Raw genomic sequence first — 20,862 nt, 5'->3', positions numbered from 1 at the left:
AAATAAGTTCAAGTTTTTTATTTATTTATTTATTTTTATTGTTTATTATTATAGTAAATTTTTCTTCAAGTAATAACATATTTCTTTTTTTATAATTTTATTTTTTTTACTAATAACCCTGCACTGAATGGATATAAGTTTTCTACATGTAACTGTGCAAGTGATAAGTTAACTTCTTCCACTAACCCTAACCTAAACATAACCTCACTCTACTAATACTTTAATAAGAGTTAGTCCACATGTAGTTGCAAAGTTAGTTTTTAGTAAATAGTGAACTATGCAAATAAAGTGTAATTGAGGAATAATGTATTTTATGTAGACTTTAGCCTAAAATCTTGATGTGGAGGAACAGTGAACAGACAGCACATAACAGAGACATTTTATTTAGGAAAAACTTCATAAATAGATTTATACATTAATTCATTATAATAGTTCCTTCATATAGTGCTGGTGTGTAGTGGCTGCTCATACATGACGTGGGTGTGTGTGTGTGTGTGTGTGTGTGGCTTCTGTGGGTTTTATCGTCTATCTGGAAAGCAGAAGGGGCGTGGCCATGACTCAGACGGACAGGAGGAAGCTGCTGTCATTACCACGTCAACAGCTGTGAAACAAATCTCTATTAATATCTGCGGTGATGATGTGTGCTTCCCTCAACAGGGATTTCCTGTCTATCTTTATCCGCGCCTGATATAGACTCCAGGGTCAAACTTACTTCAGCTCCAGGCTGGAAATTTCTAAAAAAAGACCTGATTGACCAAACAAACAAACATCGCAGGCGGTGTGTGTTTATATGTGTGTTCGGAGCGGAGCTGAACCGGATCACCAGTCTAACACAGTTCAGTGTCACTGAGAGAGACTGAATGAATAAATCATCACGGCGAATGCAATGTAGAGAGGAAACTGAGCTCAACAACAGGAAAGCGACGCTGAGAGACGCTCTGCTGCAGGTGTTCCATTAAAAACACTTCCTCCAGCCGATCATATTCCTTCTTCTAATGCACAACATACACATCTGTGTCCCTACAGCACAAACACAGTCATAAGGGTTAACTGAGATGTATACATCATCTGAACAATGAATAAATAATATTTCCAAGCGATGCATATAACTAAACAAAACTTAAGTTTTGATATATTTACGGTAGGAAATGTACAAAATATCTTCATGGAACATGATCTTTACTTGATATCCTAATGATTTTTGGCTTAAATAATAATTGTATAATTTTGACCCATACAATGTATTGTTGGCTATTTCTACAAATATATCCCAGAGACTTAAGACTGCTTTTGTGCTGCAGAGACACGTATTGAAAACACACTCCTACAATCTAGTCTCACTCTATAACTCAATCTTGCATCTGTTTGCAACTTGTTGATGCAGTTTTCACATTATGCATGTACATTTCACAAATCACAATCCATAAAGTTCGTGCATCAGAAAGCGTAGTGTTATTGCAGAAGATCAGCACATGAAACATGTTTCGTTTGGCTAATTGGGATCGTTTGTGCAGTCTTGCTGAATCTGGCTGGTTTCGGATGCAGAAGCACATCCTGCTTTACCCTCACCAGCGAATATTGCTTGCATTTCTGTTTAAATAGCAAATGTCACAACTGATGTGAATGCAAAAGATGGTGATCAGGATTTGACACTGAACTTGTTCCAGATCCACCCACGCATCACATACTGAAACCTAGCTGTCATGCATGTGGCACCACAATCAGGTGAGAACGCTTTGGTTTCTTTTCCTTCTTTTGATTCAAGCTTTGATGCCTCTTTTGAACCTGTGTTTTTTCGAGTGACAGAGTTTCAAGGCGACCACCGACACCAGCATCAGTCCGAGCGCGAGCACCACGATTACGCTGATCCACAACACCTTCCTGTCCACAGCCTCGCAGTGCTCCGGCTCCACGGCGCTCACGCTGATCTCCACGCTCTCCGAGTCTCTGGTGTACCAGCAGGTCACGACGGCGATGTCCGGCACGTTCAGTCTGTCCTGCTGGAGCATCGTGAGGAGGTACGGGTTTCCACAGCAGCTCAACGGGTTCGAGCCTACGTATAAAGTTCTGAGCGATTTCTGCAGAGCGAAGACCGTGTCGGATGTGAGCGTCACCAAACTGTTATTCTGCAGGTTCAAGGACTCCACCGAAGAGTCTCCGCTCCACAGAGAGACCCCCGTGAGCCGGTTCACCGACAGATCCAAAGACTTGAGTTTCTGAAAGAAGGTGAAGTCGACGGCTAGGTTTCGGAGCTGGTTTCCTCTCAGAGAAAGATGGGTGAGGGTCGTCTCCAAACCTGAGAGAGACGACGTGCCGACATCCACACCGGGATTCAGGGACAGATCCAGAATAAGCAGCGGGCTTCCGTGAAACGCTCCTGGTGGAACCGATTCGAGACTGTTCTCCGAGAGGTACAGGTAGCTCAGGGTGGGGATAGAGGACAGTCGGATGCAGTCGTGCGTGGGACCCTTGAGAGAAGGACAGATGCTGAACAGGTTTTGCTGAAGGTGAAGACTCTGTATGTTTGGGAGCCTTGAGAAGATCCCGGGGTCTAGTGTGCTCAGAGCGTTTCCCTGAAGGTGCAAGACTTCCAACGCAGCCAGAGTGTTTTCCCCGAAGGACAAGTTCTGCAGGTTGTTGTAGCTGATGTCCAAGGTTTTCAGCGAGTTCAGATGACCTTCTGAATCCACCCTGAAGCTCTCTAGACAGTTATTGCTGATGTTCAGGCTCTCTAGAGAAGCCACGCTGCTGAAGAACGAGGACGGAATCGATTTGAACTGGTTGTAGCTCAAGTCCAAGTAAAGCAAGTTGGGGAAAGCCTGGTGCCTCTGATTAACACAAAGACAAAGGGGTTTATCGTGATGGGTGGACAGATACCCGCTGGCCTTCAGGTTCTCCAGCTCTTCTAGCGGACCGGAGCAGTTCACGCTTCTCAAGAGGTTTCTGGACAGGTCCAGGTACATGAGTTTGTTCCTCTCGGGAAGCACGGGGAAGTACAGGATTTTATTTTCCCTCAGGTCCAGATACTGAAGCTCGAACTCTAGATCCGAATCAACGGTCTGAAAGCTGTTCAGGCTGTTTTTGCTCAAGTTGAGGGTTTTGAGCTGAACGAGGTTGAAGTCTGTGATGCACGAGATGGAGTTCACCGACAGATCGAGCTCTGAGAGTCCCGTCAGCGACTCGAAAGCACCTTCCTCGATTTCTATGATGACGTTATTGTGCAGGTCGATGTTTCTTAGAGCCTGAGATCCGTTGAATGTGTGCCTGCTGATTTTAGTAATGCTGTTCCCGTCTAAAGAGAGGTTGGTGAGGACCGGGGCGTCGCTCAGGAAGTAGTCGCTCATATCCGTGAACAGACCGTTTCCGGACAGATCCAGATGCCGGACTGATCTGAGCGGCCCGAGGTGTGTTTTCAGAGCCGCGTACAGGTCCAGGGAGTTTCCCGATAGATCCAGCACCTCCAGACGCCTGGTGTCTCGGAACAGCCCCGGCTGGATGAACTGGATCTTGTTGGCGTGGAAGTTCAGATGCTGGACGGTGGAGAGATCCGGAAGATCCCGGTCTGTGAGGTTCTGCAGGAGGTTTCGAGACAGATCGAGGAGGTGGATAGAGGACGGCAGTCGCACCGGGATCCGTCTGAGGTTCAGACCGCTGCAGTCGACATCCTCCTGGACCTTAAACCAACAACAAAGAGTGCTATTAGCCAACACAAGTGATTCTGGATTACACTCCCAGGCAAATGCTGAACAGTACGATCTGTTTTTTTTTTTAAAGAAGTCTCTTCTGTTTTCCAAGCCTGCATTGATTTGATCTAAAATATAGTAAAATTTTGAATCATTTTTACTATGTAAAATACTTGTTTTCTATTTTAATATAATAAAATTGCAATTTATTCCTGTGATTTCAGAGCAGAATTTTTCAGCATCATTCCTCCAGTCTTCAGTGTCACGTGATCTTCAGAAATCAGAATAATATGATGATTTACTGCTCAAAATATTTATTATTATGTTTAATGTTTCTTGAGCAGTGAATGATCACATTATTCTGATTTCTGAAGATCATGTGACACTGAAGACTGGAGGAATGATGCTGAAAATACAGCGGAGCATCACAGAAATACATTACACTTTTACACAGATTCACACAGAAAACAGATGATTTAAATCATAATAATATTTCACAATTTTTACTGCTTCTGCTGTATTTTTGGATCGAATAAATGCTGGTTGGTGAGCATTAAGATTAAAAATCTCACTGTTCAGACAGTGTTGACTGCTAGTGTACACTCATGACATCACACAGCTGTTTCCTGGAAGATTTCAACACCGTCTTCAGTGTGACGTATGATTTAAAGCAGCTCTTGGCTTACACTATCTGCGCTCCATCTACACTTTATTTATGCTCTCTAGATAACTGCGGCTAAGGTACGGTGTTTCAGGATTTTCCCTCGTATCTGGGACTGACCCTTCGTTTCCGCCAGGGTTCGGCGAGAGGATGGAGATGTAATGAAGCGCTGATGTCTTTCACCGTACACACACTTCCTCTGTGCTCATATAGTGTCCAAACCCTCGGTCAGAGGAGACACAGTCATCTCTGATCAGAGTCTGTGGTTTAGTCTGAGACTCGTAACGCTCCTCACTGGAGGATGTTTCTGCCTAATATGGTTCTCTAGATGTGGGACCATTTGGTCTTTGCTAAAGTAAAGTTTAAGTGTGATTTAATTGAATTGATACTGAAGCCTTTCACAGAGACACAAGCGAGTCAATGGTCGACTTACAGCAGGAATATAGAGATATACAATCAATGTGGAGCAACACAGAAAGATGTTTTGGTTTGATAACAAGTCTCAGCATCTGAAATAACACTTTTGAGCAAAAGTCTCTATTTACTCTGTTTAATGTCATTGGTAAAAGAGGTCTCACCTGTGGTTTTTAGTCCCTACAGCTTGACCATTTAATGGCCACCGAAGACATTCAATCCAAGCGATTGAAATAGAAAGACTTGAAGTATTTTCTACCTGATTAGAACTAAAAGTGTTTGGCTTCTAAGCAAGGAATTGCACACAATCATCAGTCATTAGAGCAACTCAGACAGATGCACCGAGGTCTGATTCAGGACTCACCACGTGACAGGTTAAAGGCTGTGCTGGACGTCTGTACGGAGAGACCTGGTGGACCACGAGCATCAGGATCCAGAGACGCGTCCCCATGATGCTGCAGACACACAGAAGAGCGAGCGAGTGAATGAACGAGGAGGAATGACACGCACATGACATCACTCTGCAGGCGCTCATGTCACAGCTTCTGTTTTTAACCCCAGTGATGTCTGCTGAAGTGGAACATTGACTCTTTCTCGATGTCAACAGATGTGTCACTCCTGTCTGGGTCTGGTTTCTTGTGTTTGATATTTGACATGAACAGAAACGCCCACACGTGACGAGCACAGCACAAATACAAAAGGTTAATCTCCATTTCCACATCATGTGTTAAATATATATCAGAGGGTGATGTTTCAGCAGAAATTAACCCTCTGATCTCCAGGCATTACTCATCGTGTATCAATCAAAGGAAACCTTAAAACCGCACACTGCAAAAAAAAATCATTCTGTTTTTTGATACTTTGATTGACTATCGCAAACATTCTCCTACATTCACCTGACAAGTCAAATGTGTTCTAAAAATCTAAATCTTGTTAGTTTTTTCTTAAAACAAGCAAAAATATCTGCCAGTGGAGTAAGAAAAGTCATCTTAATCCAAAGGCTAAACAAGATTATTTTTCCTGCCCCACTGGCGGATGTTTTTCTTGTTTAAAAAAAAAAAAAAAAACACAATTTTTATACATTTTTACAGAAAAAACATAATAATATCTCTATTAATTTTACTTGTACAACAAAGTAATCTCAATTCAAGAACATTAAGATATTTATACTAGAAAACAAGACTAAAAGTCTAAGTAAGATAGTCCTATTTTGTGGTGCAGATCAGAAAAGCAGTCATCTGAAGCACGAGAGTGTTGTGTGTGTGAGGTGTGTGTGAGGTGTGTGAGGTGTGTGTGGTGTGTGTGTGAGGTGTATCACCTCAGTAGTGTGTTCCTCTGCTGCTGTTCACACTCATGCTGCTCTCCTCCGTCTCTGGTGCGCTCCGCTACACATCCTGACAATATCCTGCAAATACTCTTGTTTTTTCCTTCTGCGCTCAAGCCTTGTATGGGATCGGATCTCTCTCCCTCTCTCTCTCTCTCTCTCTCTGTGTGTGTGTCTTTCTCTCTCTCTCTTTCACTCTCGTTCTCTTGCTATTTAACTCTCTGTTTGTCCCTCCCTCCCTCCCTCCCTCCGTTTCTCTCTCTCTCTCTCTCTCAGTTCTAGTGAGCTGTATTGGCATGACTTGCACAGTACTGCCAAAGCATTGACCACTGCATGAACAAATAATAATTGAATATTACATAAACAAAACAAGAATAGATCTGTAATTCATAAAGCAGATAATCACATATTTTTTTAATAAACAGAAATAAGAAAACAGTTTAGATATTGTCTCTCTCTGAAAACTGATGTTGACGGTCTATGCACATTTATGTCTGACTGTATGTTATTGAAACTAGGAGTTGTTGTTTTTAACATGAGTTGAGATGGGAATATAATGATCTTGTGTTAACTGGTAAAGTAATAGCTTTTCTTCAGAGCACTGGCCATTACATGAGCAATGAACAGAATAATGGTTATATAACACATAAACAAAACAAAAATAAATTGATTATTCAATTAATAAATAAATACAAATCATTTCTCTCTCTCTCTGTGTGTGTGTGTGTGTGTGTGTGTATGTGTGTCGTTCTCTCTGTGTGTGTGTGTGTGTGTGTGTGTGTGTCATTCTCTCTCTCTCTCTCTCTGTGTGTGTGTGTGTGTGTATGTGTGTCGTTCTCTGTGTGTGTGTGTGTGTGTGTGTGTGTGTGTGTGTGTGTCATTCTCTGTATGTGTGTGTGTGTGTGTGTGTGTGTGTCGTTCTCTCTCTCTCTCTCTCTGTTCCTAAATCATGTCAAACACAGTTCCTTATTAACCTTTACCAGTTGTGACTACTTTCTTATGAAAATTAACCATGCTTTAATGATAAAAGTGTGGTAATCATGTTTTTGTTGTTTTCTTTTTATGTTTTTTTTTTTTTTTTTTTTGCATATTGTTTACCATTTGAATAACCACAGTTTTACTGCAGATAATTTGATCTGTGGTTACAAGGGTTTCAGTAGAGTAACCATGATTTGGGGGGGGGGGGGGGGGGGGTGTTGTAGTAAAACTATGGTTAATTTTCGTAAAGGCTTCTTCAAACACTGCTAGCTTCCAGGATCGTTTTATTTTTTCGTTCTTTTATTCTTTCGTTTTTTAATCTTATTTTTGCTTAAATTCGAGTTGAACGAAACCTAAAGCCACGGTCTGGAGCGCGCGTTGGAAGCGTTGCGTCATCGTTTGCGTCTGCTCCCGCGCGTCTTCAGGGATTCCCGCCACTTTTCACTGACTGGTCTCGAGCGCGTTGCTTTTGCTTTTTCTTATCGTTCCTCGCGCGCAGCTCGTGTTCTGTCGCGTCGAAGGCAGAGAAAGTACCGTTGCGACACGCTACTCAGAGCGCGCGAGCGTCGCGTCATCACGCGCTGTCAGTGCAGACGCGTGTGATCTGCAGGTAAATAAAGCAGAGCTCGTATGATCCCGATAACTTCTGATCAGTCTCATAACACTGTACGAGGAGGCGTTTGTCTCCATCTAGCGAGCGTTTCAACGCATCACTGACCTCAGGATCACAAACACATAAAAAAAGCAGAAATGAAATGTAGGCCTACTGTATATGATTTTGGAACAGTCTTTCAGTCACTGGAGGAAGTGTTATTATGTTATTATTATGCTAGTGTGCTATCTGTTATGTTTTGTCTTCTCCAGATGTTCACTGATGGACTGGAGTGCTGTGGATTATTGAGATGTTTTTATCAGCTGTTTGGACTCTGTGCTACATTTCTACAAACCTGATGAAGAATCAAACTCATCCTGATCTCAGATGACCTGAGGGTAAACACATTTTCATTCAATCATTCGTTCATGTATTTATTTAAGGCAAATTATTCCATTAAGAAATTTAATGTAACATTCAGATTCAATTACCGTGCTCATCAAAAACCTTTTACAAATGTTTTTCAAAATAAGGCCAAAACACAAACAAATAAGGTGCTATTTTACAGCAGTGCTCCTTTCACAGTGTAGCAGTCCAAATAAGTGAGTTTCCACAGCAGTCAGTGACATCACTGTTTGTTTATGTGCATAAGCTCCTCCCACACAAAGCATAGGTAGAAGCTCTGACATCTGTGTTAATCCAACAATTCTGAGCCACCCGACCGTGTGTGTGTGTGTGTGTGTGTGTGTGTGTGTGTGTGTGTGTGTTTGTGTGTGTGTGTCTGTGTGTGTGTGTGTGTGTATGTGAGTGTGTGTGTGAGTGAGATTGAGAGTGTGTGTGTGAGTGTGTGTGTGAGTGTGTGTGTGTGTGTGTGTGTGTGTTTCTGTGTGTGTGTGTGTATCATATCAGGACACAACTCTGTATAATGACATGGGTATGACACAGGTATTACAAGGAGAGGGAGACTTATGAGCACATAACCCATGTCCCCATTTTTCAAAACACTTATAAATCATACAGAATGAGTTTTTCTGAGAAAGTAAAAATGCACAAAGTTTCCTGTGAGGGTTAGGGTTAGGTGTAGGGTTGGTGAAGGGACATAGAATATACAGTTTCTACAGAATAAAAACCATTACACCTATGGGATGAACACACTTTACACAAAAACAAACGTGTGTGTGTGTGTGTGTGAGTGTGAGTTTGTGAGTGAGAGTGTGAATGTGTGTGTGTGTGAGAGAGAGATGTGGATGGGATCTGGACGCTGGATCAGGTGAGCAGTAAACTGACGGAGGAGAAGCCGCTCACTGCTGTGACCCAGACTCACTCACCTTCATCAATGTGCCTACAGTGTGTCTACTGTCTATTATGAGAATGTGATAAACACCAGTGGAAAGCTGTCTTCAAAATGACGATATAAACTTGCTACATTCATGAACTTACAAAAGTCAGAATTGCAATTATCTGAGTTCTGACTTTTTCCCTATTTCTTGCAATTCTGAGTCTATATCTAATAATTATTAGTTTATATCTCACAATTCCGAGTTCCAACACTTTTCATTTGAATTGCAAGATAGAAACTTGCACTTGAGTTATAAGGTCAGAACTGCAGGACATAATTATTTTTTCTGGCAATCCTACTTTTAAATCTCACAATTCTGACTTTTTCCTCACAATTTAAGTTTCTCTTGCAAATCTTTTTTTATTTGCAATTGTGAGTTTATTTCTGACAGTTGTAGGTTTTTTTTATATTTCACCATTCTACATTTACATCTCGCATTTCTTTTTATATCTTGCAATTACAAGTGTATATCTCCCAAACTCTTATTTTGTATATTTCACCATTCTGTATTTTTTCTATCTCGCAATTCTGACTTTTTTTCTCATAATCACAAGTTTATATCTCACAATTTTAGTTTTTTGTTTTATTTCTTATATCTCATGATTTTTATGCCTTTTTTTCTTACACTAGAGAATTTATCGACTTTTTTTCTTTGTATTCATTCATAGTATTCAGTTAAAATCTCTCTTTTCTTGCTAAATTTTTTATCGCGGGGTAACATCAATTCAAATTGTGTTACTCAAAACTGTGAGTTTATATCAGTAATCTGTGATAAAGGTCAAAATTGCAAGATATAGTCACAATTACTTTTATTTATTTTTCTTCAGTGAGTTTCCATACATAACAAGAAACACAAGAAACAGACGCTTTCATTCAGTTTGATATATTTATATATATATATATGCATGTATCAAATTAGACAGATGTGTCTGTTTTCATATACAAAAGGCCAATAAAACAAGAAACCACAGGAAGTGTGTAACAGGCGTTAGTCGATGAAGGCACTCTCATCCACATCCAGTTCCAGTTAATATGATCATGTGACATGACAGTGCTGCGGTCGGAATCAGAAACAGTGCAGGACTTGCAACCGCAGTAACAGAATCGAACCAGTACCGACGGGCCTCATGGAATGTGCAGCACAAGAATAATCATCATCCAGGCAAATAAAAACACCATAAACCACTCCAGCTAAGGAACGATCTGTCAGGGATTTTGGTCTCAAGTGTTCAAGTGTCAGAAATAAAAATCTAACTTAAGTTATGACGCATGAAATGTACATAAGAAAAACGTGACATATAAGTAGAGTGTTTCAACTCAAAAGGCAGCGATGCATTAACTGCGGAATGTAGAGTCTAGCTGATTAAACTAACACTGAAGACTGGGCTTTTCTACACACACATGCTCACAGGATTAGTGCTGATTGTTAACAAGCTAACTAGTCTAACCATTGAGACGTGCTCCTCTGTTTGATAGCTACTGGAGTGTTCGGGATACCCATCATGCTCCATGATCTTCAGAACATCACTTACATCGATCTCATGTACACATGCGCATCACGTCTCACCACACCAACTAAACACGCTACAGAACACATACAAAAATACAGCTTCTCTTTGGGACAAATAATAAAAAAATCAAAACACAAATTCTCACAATCCAAAAATAACATGTAAATGTAAACAATGTCAATTTGAAGTGTTTATACATTGTAGTGTTTCTATGCATAATAAAAATGATTATTATAACAGTTATGAAATTGAGTTTTCTTAATGGTCAAAAAACTAAATCAGTCTAATAACTAGGTATCATTCTGATTTAGAAGATGCATAAAAAATTAAGCTTGACCATTTAAAAATATTATAATAAAAATTATTTGTAAGATTTTTAAAAAAAATTATGTAATGTAAAATAAGCACATTTCCCTCCAAAACTCAGTTTTCCTTTCTCTTTGGAGTGTGACAAGCTCTTGGTGCATGCAGAAGATCTGTAAAGTTGCAAAGACTAAAGTCTCAAATCCAAAGAGATATTCTTTATCAAAGTTCAGACTCGGCCACACCCCCCTAAAACACCTCGTTTAGACACGCCCCCCACATCTGTGTCACTGTGGGGAAATATTTGTGTAATCAGGGCTCAATATTAATTCTTGTGAAGGGGCAAGTGAAACACAATTGTACTTGCCCGGCTGGATAAGTAACCTGATCTAAATGTGAATAACAAACAATAACTAGGGCATCACCGAAACTTTGGCGAGAATGATTCTGATTTTATTAAACTGACTTACATTTTAGACACATTATGATTGTTTTTGCTACATTTCGCTAACAAAAATAGTTCTAAGCAAAACCACGGCAGAACATAATATATAATATATGATTCAGTGAGCTATTTATAAAAACGGTTACTTGCTTCATGTCTTGAATGAATCAGCCGTTTGAACGAATCGTTTGAATCAGTGATTCACTCATTAAGACCTACTGTTTAATATCATATTTAAAAATATCATTGCATTTTTCCAATATTTCATATTTGTATTTCAAAAAAGTAAAACATTAGTCTAATAACATTATTTATGCACACAATGCACTGGGACAGTCGGCCAATCAGAGCAGACTGTGCTTGTCAGAGGGAGGGTCTTTGTAGAAAACGCGGTGTTTGAGAGAGGCGGGGCTTAGAGGACCTACAATAATGTACAGTATTGGAAAAAGAATGTGTTTTTTGAACATTCAAGCATGTCAACATATTCTGTTACACCAAATACACAAAATAATGATCTTTAAAAAAAAAGCATCATATGACCACTTTAAGCTAAATATATAAATATATTAAGTGAGTGGTATTTATGCATCATGTTATTTTCATGCTATTTTAACAGCAACAATGTGTTGGAAATAATTCATGACAACATTGTCATGAAAATAATAATAAAGTAAAACATCAATGGTCCTATAGGCTTCATTTTCTCTATGCAAACTGACTTAAGCCTGTGTTATACTTTCTGTGTCCAGGAGTCCGCTAGAGACCGCTAGAGATCGCAAGAGATACATACGACTGTGAAGAAGCCCACTGCTCTTCGAACCTGTACCATCCGTCAATAAAACAAAATAAAGACAGCCAGATGTGCAATAATTCTGTTTGTTCACATGTTTGTTGCTGAGCAGACCATCAGCGTACCCTTTCTGTAGAATAACTTCAGTTAGCCCGCGTCCACACTGTCCAGATTGCTCATGGAGAAAGTATAACACAGCCTTAAGTGGTGAAATATGCCATACATGTAATCAAAAATACTTGGTCCATCTTTACATGATATTTAAGCAAAATATATTATGAAGTGCCAAAGTATTCATAAGTCATGGAAGTATGGTGATTTAAATAACAGTATTTTTGAATGTGATACAGTAAAAGAGTGCTGTACTCCAGTCAAGAGATGTTTGTGGTGATCATATCATAATCCGATAAAAATGTGTAACATCTTCTCAAGGTAAAGTGTATTTAGTTAGAGTGGTGAGACACGAGGAGAGAGATATTAGTCTAGAAACTCACATTAACACTGACATGAAAACACACACAGAAGCAGAAGAAAGAGTCTGTGGTCAGGTGCCGTCACCAGTCCAGTACTAACCCCCCGTCTGACCCGTCTGACCCCAGGCGCTCTAGTTCTTGCGGATGTCTGCGTACACCACCGGCTCCATCTTGTGGAAGGAGTTCTTGCTGCCGGAGTGATCGAGCTGAGCGTAAATCACTGGCCCCTGGACGGAGACACACACAGTGAGAGAGAAACACACACACACACACACACACACACAGCAGATGCTGACCGCTCAAACACACACACAGCAGAAAACACAGCACAAACACCAATGTGCACACTTAACAGAAGAGGTGTTGCGTGTCAACAACACACTCAGAAGAGATATCAGATAAAGACAAAAAACCTGTTTGCTTCAACATTCAAAATCATCATATTACAACAACAGAAAATATTATTACTAATATCATTCAAAGATTATTTTTGTTTTAAAACAATAAGATAATAATACGAAACATATTACTAATGTATTATAAAATATAAAGAATTGTGTTTAACTGTTTATTTTATATTGTTGTTGATGCTGTTGGAAATAATACATTATTTGATTTTGTAAAACATGTATAAAATTTCAGTACTTACAGTAGTTAATGGTTGTCCTAACTTCTGGAGTGACAACAAAACCAATCTTTTTAAATTCTTTTACAGAATTATTAAATAAATTAAAATGAGAAAGCTCAACTAACCGAAGAGATTCAACTCAAAATAAATCACAATTTTAACTCAAGAAAAAAGTAGAACTGAACTGCTCACAACACTCGCTTCAGCCTCTGAACTGAGACACAGCTCTGTTCATTTCCACATCAGTGAACATTCAGAGACAGTCACACCACTAAACAATGAAATGAGAGTGAGACACTACTGATATGAACACACCATCAGCACTGAGGGAAACACACACACACACACACACACACACATTCACTCTCTCACATACACACACACACACACACACACACACCCACTCACACTAACTCACACCCTCTGTCACACACTCACTCACTCACTCACTCGCACACACACACTCTCACTCATTCACTCTCACACACACTCACATACACATTTATTCACTCACACACACTCTCACTCAAAAATAGACATTCGATCACACACTCAAACTCACTCATTCACTCACTCTCTCACTCGTTCACTTACACTGACATACTCAAATACACACTTATTCACTCACACATACTCAAACACACTCACTCATTCACTCACTCACACTCCATTTCACTCACATGCTCACTCACTTACACACACTCACTCTCACATTCACTCACCCACACGCTCGCTCACACACACGCTCACTCATTCACTCACACACTCAACACACTCACTTACTCAAACACACACTTGCTCACTCACTCACACACTCACTCACTCACAAACACACACACTAACTCACAAACACTCACTCACTCACACTCATTCACTCACTCACAAGCTCACTCACTTACACACAATCCTTCATTCACTCACACTCACACTCACTCACACACTCACTCACTCACTCAAACACACTCATTCATTCACTCACACATACGCTCACTCATTCACTCACACACATGCTCACTCACTCTCTCACACACACACACACACACACTCTTGCACACTCACTCAAACACACACTCACTCACTCGCACACACACACTCAAAACCCAAATTCACTCACTTACTCACTCATTCACTCACTAACATACACACTTATTCACTCACATACTCAAACACACACTCATTCACTGACTCACTTACACACACTCACTCACATGCACACACACACCCACTCTCTCACACCCACACACACACTCATTTACTCTCAAACACAAATTCACTCACACTAACATAGTCACTCAGATACACTATTCACTCACACATACTCAAACACACTCATTCACATGAATGCACACACACACACTTACACTCACACAACCTCACACCCACTCTGTCACTCACTCACTCATTCACTCACTCACTCGCACACACACACTCACTCATTCACTCTGTCACACTTTTATTCACTCACACATACTAAACACACACTCACTCACTCAAATACAGACTTATTCAATCACACACTCAAAAAAACTCACTCATTCACTCACTCACACACACACTCACTCTCTCACTCACTCTCACACTCGTTCACTCACACTAGCATACTCACTCAAATACACACTTATTCACTCACACATACTCAAACACACTCACTAATTCACTCACTCACACGTCATTTCACTTACAGACTCACTCACTTACACTCACTCATTCACTCACTTACACACACTCACTCATTCACTCACACTCACACACTCCCTCACCTACACACGCTCACTCACTCACTCACACACACTCAACACACTCACTCACACACTCAACAGACTCAATGACTCACACTCACTCTCGCACACACTCACTCACACACTCACTCAACATACTCACTCACTGAACACACTCACACACTCACACTCACTCACTCACACATACTCAAAAACACACTCACTCATTCACTTACTCACACGTTATTTCACACACACACACACACACACACACACTCACACGCTGACTCACACACACACTCACACGCTCACTCACACGCTCACTCACACAAACACACGCTCACTCACACTGACACGCTCACTCACTTACACACGCTCATTCATTCACTCACTCACTCTCACACTCACTCACACACTCATTTACTCTCAAACACAAATTCACTCACACTAACAGTCACTCAGATACACTATTCACTCACACATACTCAAACACACTCACTCATTCATTCACATGCACATGCACACAAACACACACTTACACTCACACACACACACTCTGTCACTCACTCGCGCACACACACACACACTCACTCATTCACTCTCACTCTCACACACACTCAAACACACTCACTCACACACACTCTCACACTCGTTCACTCACACTAGCATACCCACTCAAATACACACTTATTCACTCACACATACTCAAACACACACTCACTCATTCACACACCATTTCACTCACACTCACTCTCACATTCACTCACACACACGCTCACACACACACACTCACTCACACACATGCTCACTCACACACTCACTCAAACACACATTCATTCACTCACTCTCACTCACTCACTCTCACTCAAACACACACTCTTGCACACTCACTCAAACACACACTCACTCACTCTCACTCACTCACACACACTCAACACACACACTAACTCACACACACTGAACACACTCACACGCTCACTCACACACACACACACACACACACAAATACACACTTATTCACTCACACATACTCAAACACAAACACACTCATTCACTCACTCACACGCTCACTCACACACACACACACACACACACACACGCTCACTCATACACACACACACACAACACACTCACTTACTCACTCACACACTCACACACACACTCAGGCTGTGGGAGGCTCGTACCTGTATGGGGGCGGAGGGGCTGGAGCAGAGTGAGTTGTCGTTGCTAGACTCCGCTTTCTTCCCCACCCTAGTGTTCTGTGAGCTCACACTCTCTAACGAGGTGCAGCTACACACACACACACACACAAACAGACAGAGATGGACGCAAACACAAATGAGATGAGAGATGACAAGCAATGCAATACAAACGCCGCAACACCAGCTGCTCAGATCAAAACACACACGGACCTCACACAGATGAGATGACACACACACACACAGGCAGATGTGAGCTGACGGGGTTAATGACACACTGAACACTGCAGACACACACTGGTCATGTGATGCCTCATATTTCACACACAAAGCAGCAGAAATACACACCACATCATGTTTTCCTTTCAGCAATTGAAGGTTATTTCATCTTAGTTAATTAAAATACAACTGTCTATTTTAAATATTAACATTAAAATAATAATCAGGTATACAGATGCTGGTCATATAATAAGAATATCTATATTGTAATATATATTGTATATTATATTCATTCATTACACACAGACTGATATATTTCAAATGTTTATTTCTTTTAATTTTGATGATTATAACTGACAACTAAGGAAAATCCCAAATTCAGTATCTCAGAGAATTAGAATATTGTGAAAAGGTTCAATATTGAAGACACCTGGTGCCACACTGTAATCAGATAATTAACTCTAAACACCTTTAAATGCTCTCTCTGTCTAGTTCTGTAGGACACACAATCTTTTGGATGATATTGACCAGCAGCTGTACATTTTGTAAATGTAAATGCAAATATAAAATGTAAAATGTAATAGCGTAGAAGTATTTTTTCATGTTAGTTCATGCTAATAGTTCATCTTAAGTCTATTGTAAAGTGTTACCAAAATATAATTACGATCCTCAAATCAGCTTGATTTATATTGTCCTGCTGTGTTCTGTGGTGAAATATGAGCCGGAAATGTTTGTGAGATTCATCTGTTCAGGGTTAAACTCAACACTAAGCCTTCACCTGTGCCCAGTGCGTCAGTATAATAGTGAGTTATAGACTCATCCGGGTCTGGTTTAGTGTCAGATCAGACGTCATGCTCCATGCACACAAGAGTTAACCAGTTAAACCACACCACCACTTACTACTAGTGCTGGGAAATAAATCAAAGCTGTGAACAGCAGATGGCGCCGCATGCTTTAGAAACAGCTGAGCTCTGCTCCTTTCCAAATCTTTACACACGTAAGATTAGAAAAGGTTGAAGCGAATCACAAGGGTGTTTACATGAACCTGGCTTTATAAAAGAGTTCTGAGCCGAGGTGAACTTCTGTGTGTGGATAAAACCTAGAGTAGAGCGCCATCTGCTGTTCAGAATCCACTATCTCCAGACGGTTCATCAGTCACACACGTACCCTCTGTAGTCGTGACTGGAGTCCTGTCGTCTGATGATCAGGTAAGTGACCACTGCGATGATGATGATGCCGATCACGGCTCCGATCACCCCCCCCACGATCACCGCTGTGCTGGTCTGAGGAAGAGCTTCTGAACACACAGAACAAAACTATTACTATTGTGCTCCAGGGTCAGATATAAGCCACAGGAGGTTTCAGATGATGACGCTCACCTTTCATGACCACACTGACTTTAGTGATGGACATCTGTCCGGAGATGTCCGGAGGATTCTTCACGTCGCAGCTGAACGTCCCGTTGTCCTTGAACTGCATCTGGATCACACGGATCGACGCGTCCTTCTTGTTCATGTCTCCGGCCCATTCCACACGAGACTTAAACTGCGGCACCGAGCCCGGAAACGACTTCCCCGCAGTGTAATAGAAGATCTGCAGAAGAAGAACATACGTGTTGATCACATGCTGACTGATATGACACATGAACAACACGTGAACAGCTCTTACTGAAGTGGACGCTCCGGTTTCTCCCTCCGGAAGGAAAGACCACGTCACTGACGCTGAACTACTGATCACTTCTCTAGACTTGAAGCTGCAGGACAGAGTGACTGTGGTCCCGTTCTCCACCAACACCTCGGCTGGAGTGAACACGTCTATCGCTGACACGCCACACACACCTGAAACACAGGAACACGTCAGACACACACACGCCTGAAACACAGGAGCACGACACACAGACACACACACACCTGAAACACAGGAGCACGACACACACACACACACACGCCTGAAACACAGGAACATGTCAGACACACACACGCCTGAAACACAGGAGCACGTCAGACACACACACGCCTGAAACACAGGAGCACGTCAGACACACACACGCCTGAAACACAGGAACAAGTCAAACACACACACGCCTGAAACACAGGAACACGACACACACACACACACACGCCTGAAACACAGGAACACGACACACACACACACACACGCCTGAAACACAGCAACATGTCAGACACACACACGCCTGAAACACAGGAGCACGTCAGACACACACACGCCTGAAACACAGGAACAAGTCAAACACACACACACCTGAAACACAGGAACACGTCAAACACACACACGCCTGAAACACAGGAACACGACACACACACACACACACGCCTGAAACACAGGAACAAGTCAAACACACACACACCTGAAACACAGGAACACGTCAAACACACACACGCCTGAAACACAGGAACACGACACACACACACACACACGCCTGAAACACAGGAACACGACACACACACACACACACGCCTGAAACACAGGAACACGTCAGACACACACACGCCTGAAACACAGGAACAAGTCAAACACACACACGCCTGAAACACAGGAACACGACACACACACACACACACGCCTGAAACACAGGAACACGACACACACACACACACACGCCTGAAACACAGCAACATGTCAGACACACACACGCCTGAAACACAGGAGCACGTCAGACACACACACGCCTGAAGCACAGGAACAAGTCAAACACACACACACCTGAAACACAGGAACACGTCAAACACACACACGCCTGAAACACAGGAACACGACACACACACACACACACGCCTGAAACACAGGAACACGACACACACACACACACACGCCTGAAACACAGGAACACGTCAGACACACACACACCTGAAACACAGGAACACGTCAGACACACACACACACCTGAAACACAGGAGCACGTCAGACACACACACACACCTGAAACACAGGAACAAGTCAAACACACACACACGCCTGAAACACAGGAACACGACACACACACACACACACACACACCTGAAACACAGGAACACGTCAGACAGACACACACACGCCTGAAACACAGGAACACGACACACACCTGAAACACAGGAACACGACACACACACATACACACACCTGAAACACAGGAACACGTCAGACAGACACACACACGCCTGAAACACAGGAACACGACACACACACACCTGAAACACAGGAACACGTCAGACAGACACGACACACACCTGAAACACAGGAACACGACACACACACACACACCTGAAACACAGGAACACGACACACACACACACACCTGAAACACAGGAACACGACACACACACACACCTGAAACACAGGAACACGACACACACACACACACACACCTGAGTATCACTAGAGTACACTTTGGTTCTTTAGTTAGTTTTCTTCCTTTAAATACAGACATACAGGACACTACATTTAACAGAACATGTAATAAATGTGATTTAAGGATTTATACCATCTTCTCATTAAGATAAGAAATAAAACATTTAATAATGATTTCAGATGCTGATGATCTGAGACTTTATTGTTCGTCTTTTATGTTTGTTAAAAGCTGATCGTTCAGCCTTAATTAAATTAACGTTAGCTATTAAACACTTAACGTTACACAGGAGTACGGGATAACTCAATAAATGAGAGATGATGATAATAAGTTATTAATTGATCGGAAGTTGTTTTCGTGAGTAAGGTAAGTGTAATATAATGTAATAAAAAGGGATGCTAATGTGCTAACAGAACAATACGAGCCATACTTCCTGACTTGAGAAACACATTAAACACTGTATTTAATTAAATCACCTGCTTCAGAACATGAAGTTAATACAACACAAGTGCTGTTCCTTATAGTTTCAGTTTGTGTGCTATTAATGTAAAAACACAGATACTACCGTTATCGTGAATTAGCAGGTTAGCATGTTAGCTCCGCTAACGCTCACAGAGATCAAAACACCTCAGATAAATACTAATAAAACTTACCAGCGTAAAAAAACACCGCGGAGACACACAATAAAACATACTTGTGTGTGAAACTCGGAGGCCTTATTTCCATCCTTTATATTTCATAAATATCGTCCGAGTACCGGATCCTCCGCGTTTGTTTACAGCATCAGACACTCCACTGATCTCAGATCGGACTCTCTCATGAACCGAATCCAGTGGAATGCTCATCTCTTTAGTGTCCTGAGTCTGAACACGTTTTGTTGGATGAGAGAATTTTCTTATCTTTTTTTAATATATATATATATATATATATATATATATATATATATATATATATATATATATATATATATATATATATATATATATATCAGAATATACATTTAATATATGTTTTATTTGATGTGTTTGAAGTGATTTTGATTGGACACATGTGTTTGTGGATCAGATATCAGAAAATCTCCTGCAGAACCTTGATGGAAACAGCATAATCTTATATTTCATCTGTTCTGGGTGTTTGTTATCTGCCTGGTCTCATGAGAACAGTCACTGCTAGTCAGTATCGGTCATCTGTCAGTATTTCCTGATTATTTCTGCTCTGCATATCAAACTCAAACACATT

General features: G+C 41.2%; 2 protein-coding genes across 2 annotated transcripts; both read right to left on the bottom strand.

The window, feature by feature from the left end:
- Positions 1-367: 367 nt before the first annotated feature.
- LOC127966408 (transforming growth factor beta activator LRRC32) lies at positions 368-6,263 on the bottom strand. Its single transcript, XM_052567350.1, has 3 exons — positions 6,077-6,263; positions 5,123-5,213; positions 368-3,674 (listed from the first exon to the last, which is right to left on the bottom strand). Exons 2-3 carry the CDS (start codon positions 5,207-5,209, stop codon positions 1,761-1,763), a joined length of 2,001 nt encoding a protein of 666 aa, XP_052423310.1. The 5' UTR covers positions 5,210-5,213; positions 6,077-6,263; the 3' UTR covers positions 368-1,760.
- A 3,595-nt stretch (positions 6,264-9,858) lies between these two features.
- Positions 9,859-20,443, bottom strand: LOC127966414 (myelin protein zero-like protein 1). The gene is made up of 6 exons (XM_052567360.1): positions 20,277-20,443; positions 17,946-18,115; positions 17,657-17,870; positions 17,445-17,574; positions 16,044-16,149; positions 9,859-12,740 (listed from the first exon to the last, which is right to left on the bottom strand). The coding sequence occupies exons 1-6, from the start codon at positions 20,347-20,349 to the stop codon at positions 12,645-12,647; spliced, it is 789 nt and encodes a 262-aa protein (XP_052423320.1). The 5' UTR covers positions 20,350-20,443; the 3' UTR covers positions 9,859-12,644.
- Between the last annotated feature and the right edge of the window lie 419 nt (positions 20,444-20,862).

Source organism: Carassius gibelio, chromosome B10, assembly GCF_023724105.1.
Source record: "Carassius gibelio isolate Cgi1373 ecotype wild population from Czech Republic chromosome B10, carGib1.2-hapl.c, whole genome shotgun sequence".
Lineage (NCBI taxonomy): Eukaryota > Metazoa > Chordata > Actinopteri > Cypriniformes > Cyprinidae > Carassius > Carassius gibelio.
This window is presented reverse-complemented; position numbering and strand designations above follow the sequence as displayed.

What these genes read in the sequence shown, in the direction of transcription:
- LOC127966408 (XM_052567350.1), bottom strand. Translation starts at nt 5,209, where the DNA reads ATGGGGACGCGTCTCTGGATCCTGATGCTCGTGGTCCACCAGGTCTCT. An exon ending in AGCCTTTAACCTGTCACGTG is followed by an intron (nt 3,675 to 5,122) that starts GTGAGTCCTGAA and finishes TGTTGGTTTAAG; the next exon opens with GTCCAGGAGGATGTCGACTG.
- LOC127966414 (XM_052567360.1), bottom strand. Translation starts at nt 20,349, where the DNA reads ATGGAAATAAGGCCTCCGAGTTTCACACACAAGTATGTTTTATTGTGT. An exon ending in TCCAGTCACGACTACAGAGG is followed by an intron (nt 16,150 to 17,444) that starts GTACGTGTGTGA and finishes GTGTGTGTGTAG; the next exon opens with CTGCACCTCGTTAGAGAGTG. An exon ending in GCCCCTCCGCCCCCATACAG is followed by an intron (nt 12,741 to 16,043) that starts GTACGAGCCTCC and finishes GTCTCCGTCCAG; the next exon opens with GGGCCAGTGATTTACGCTCA.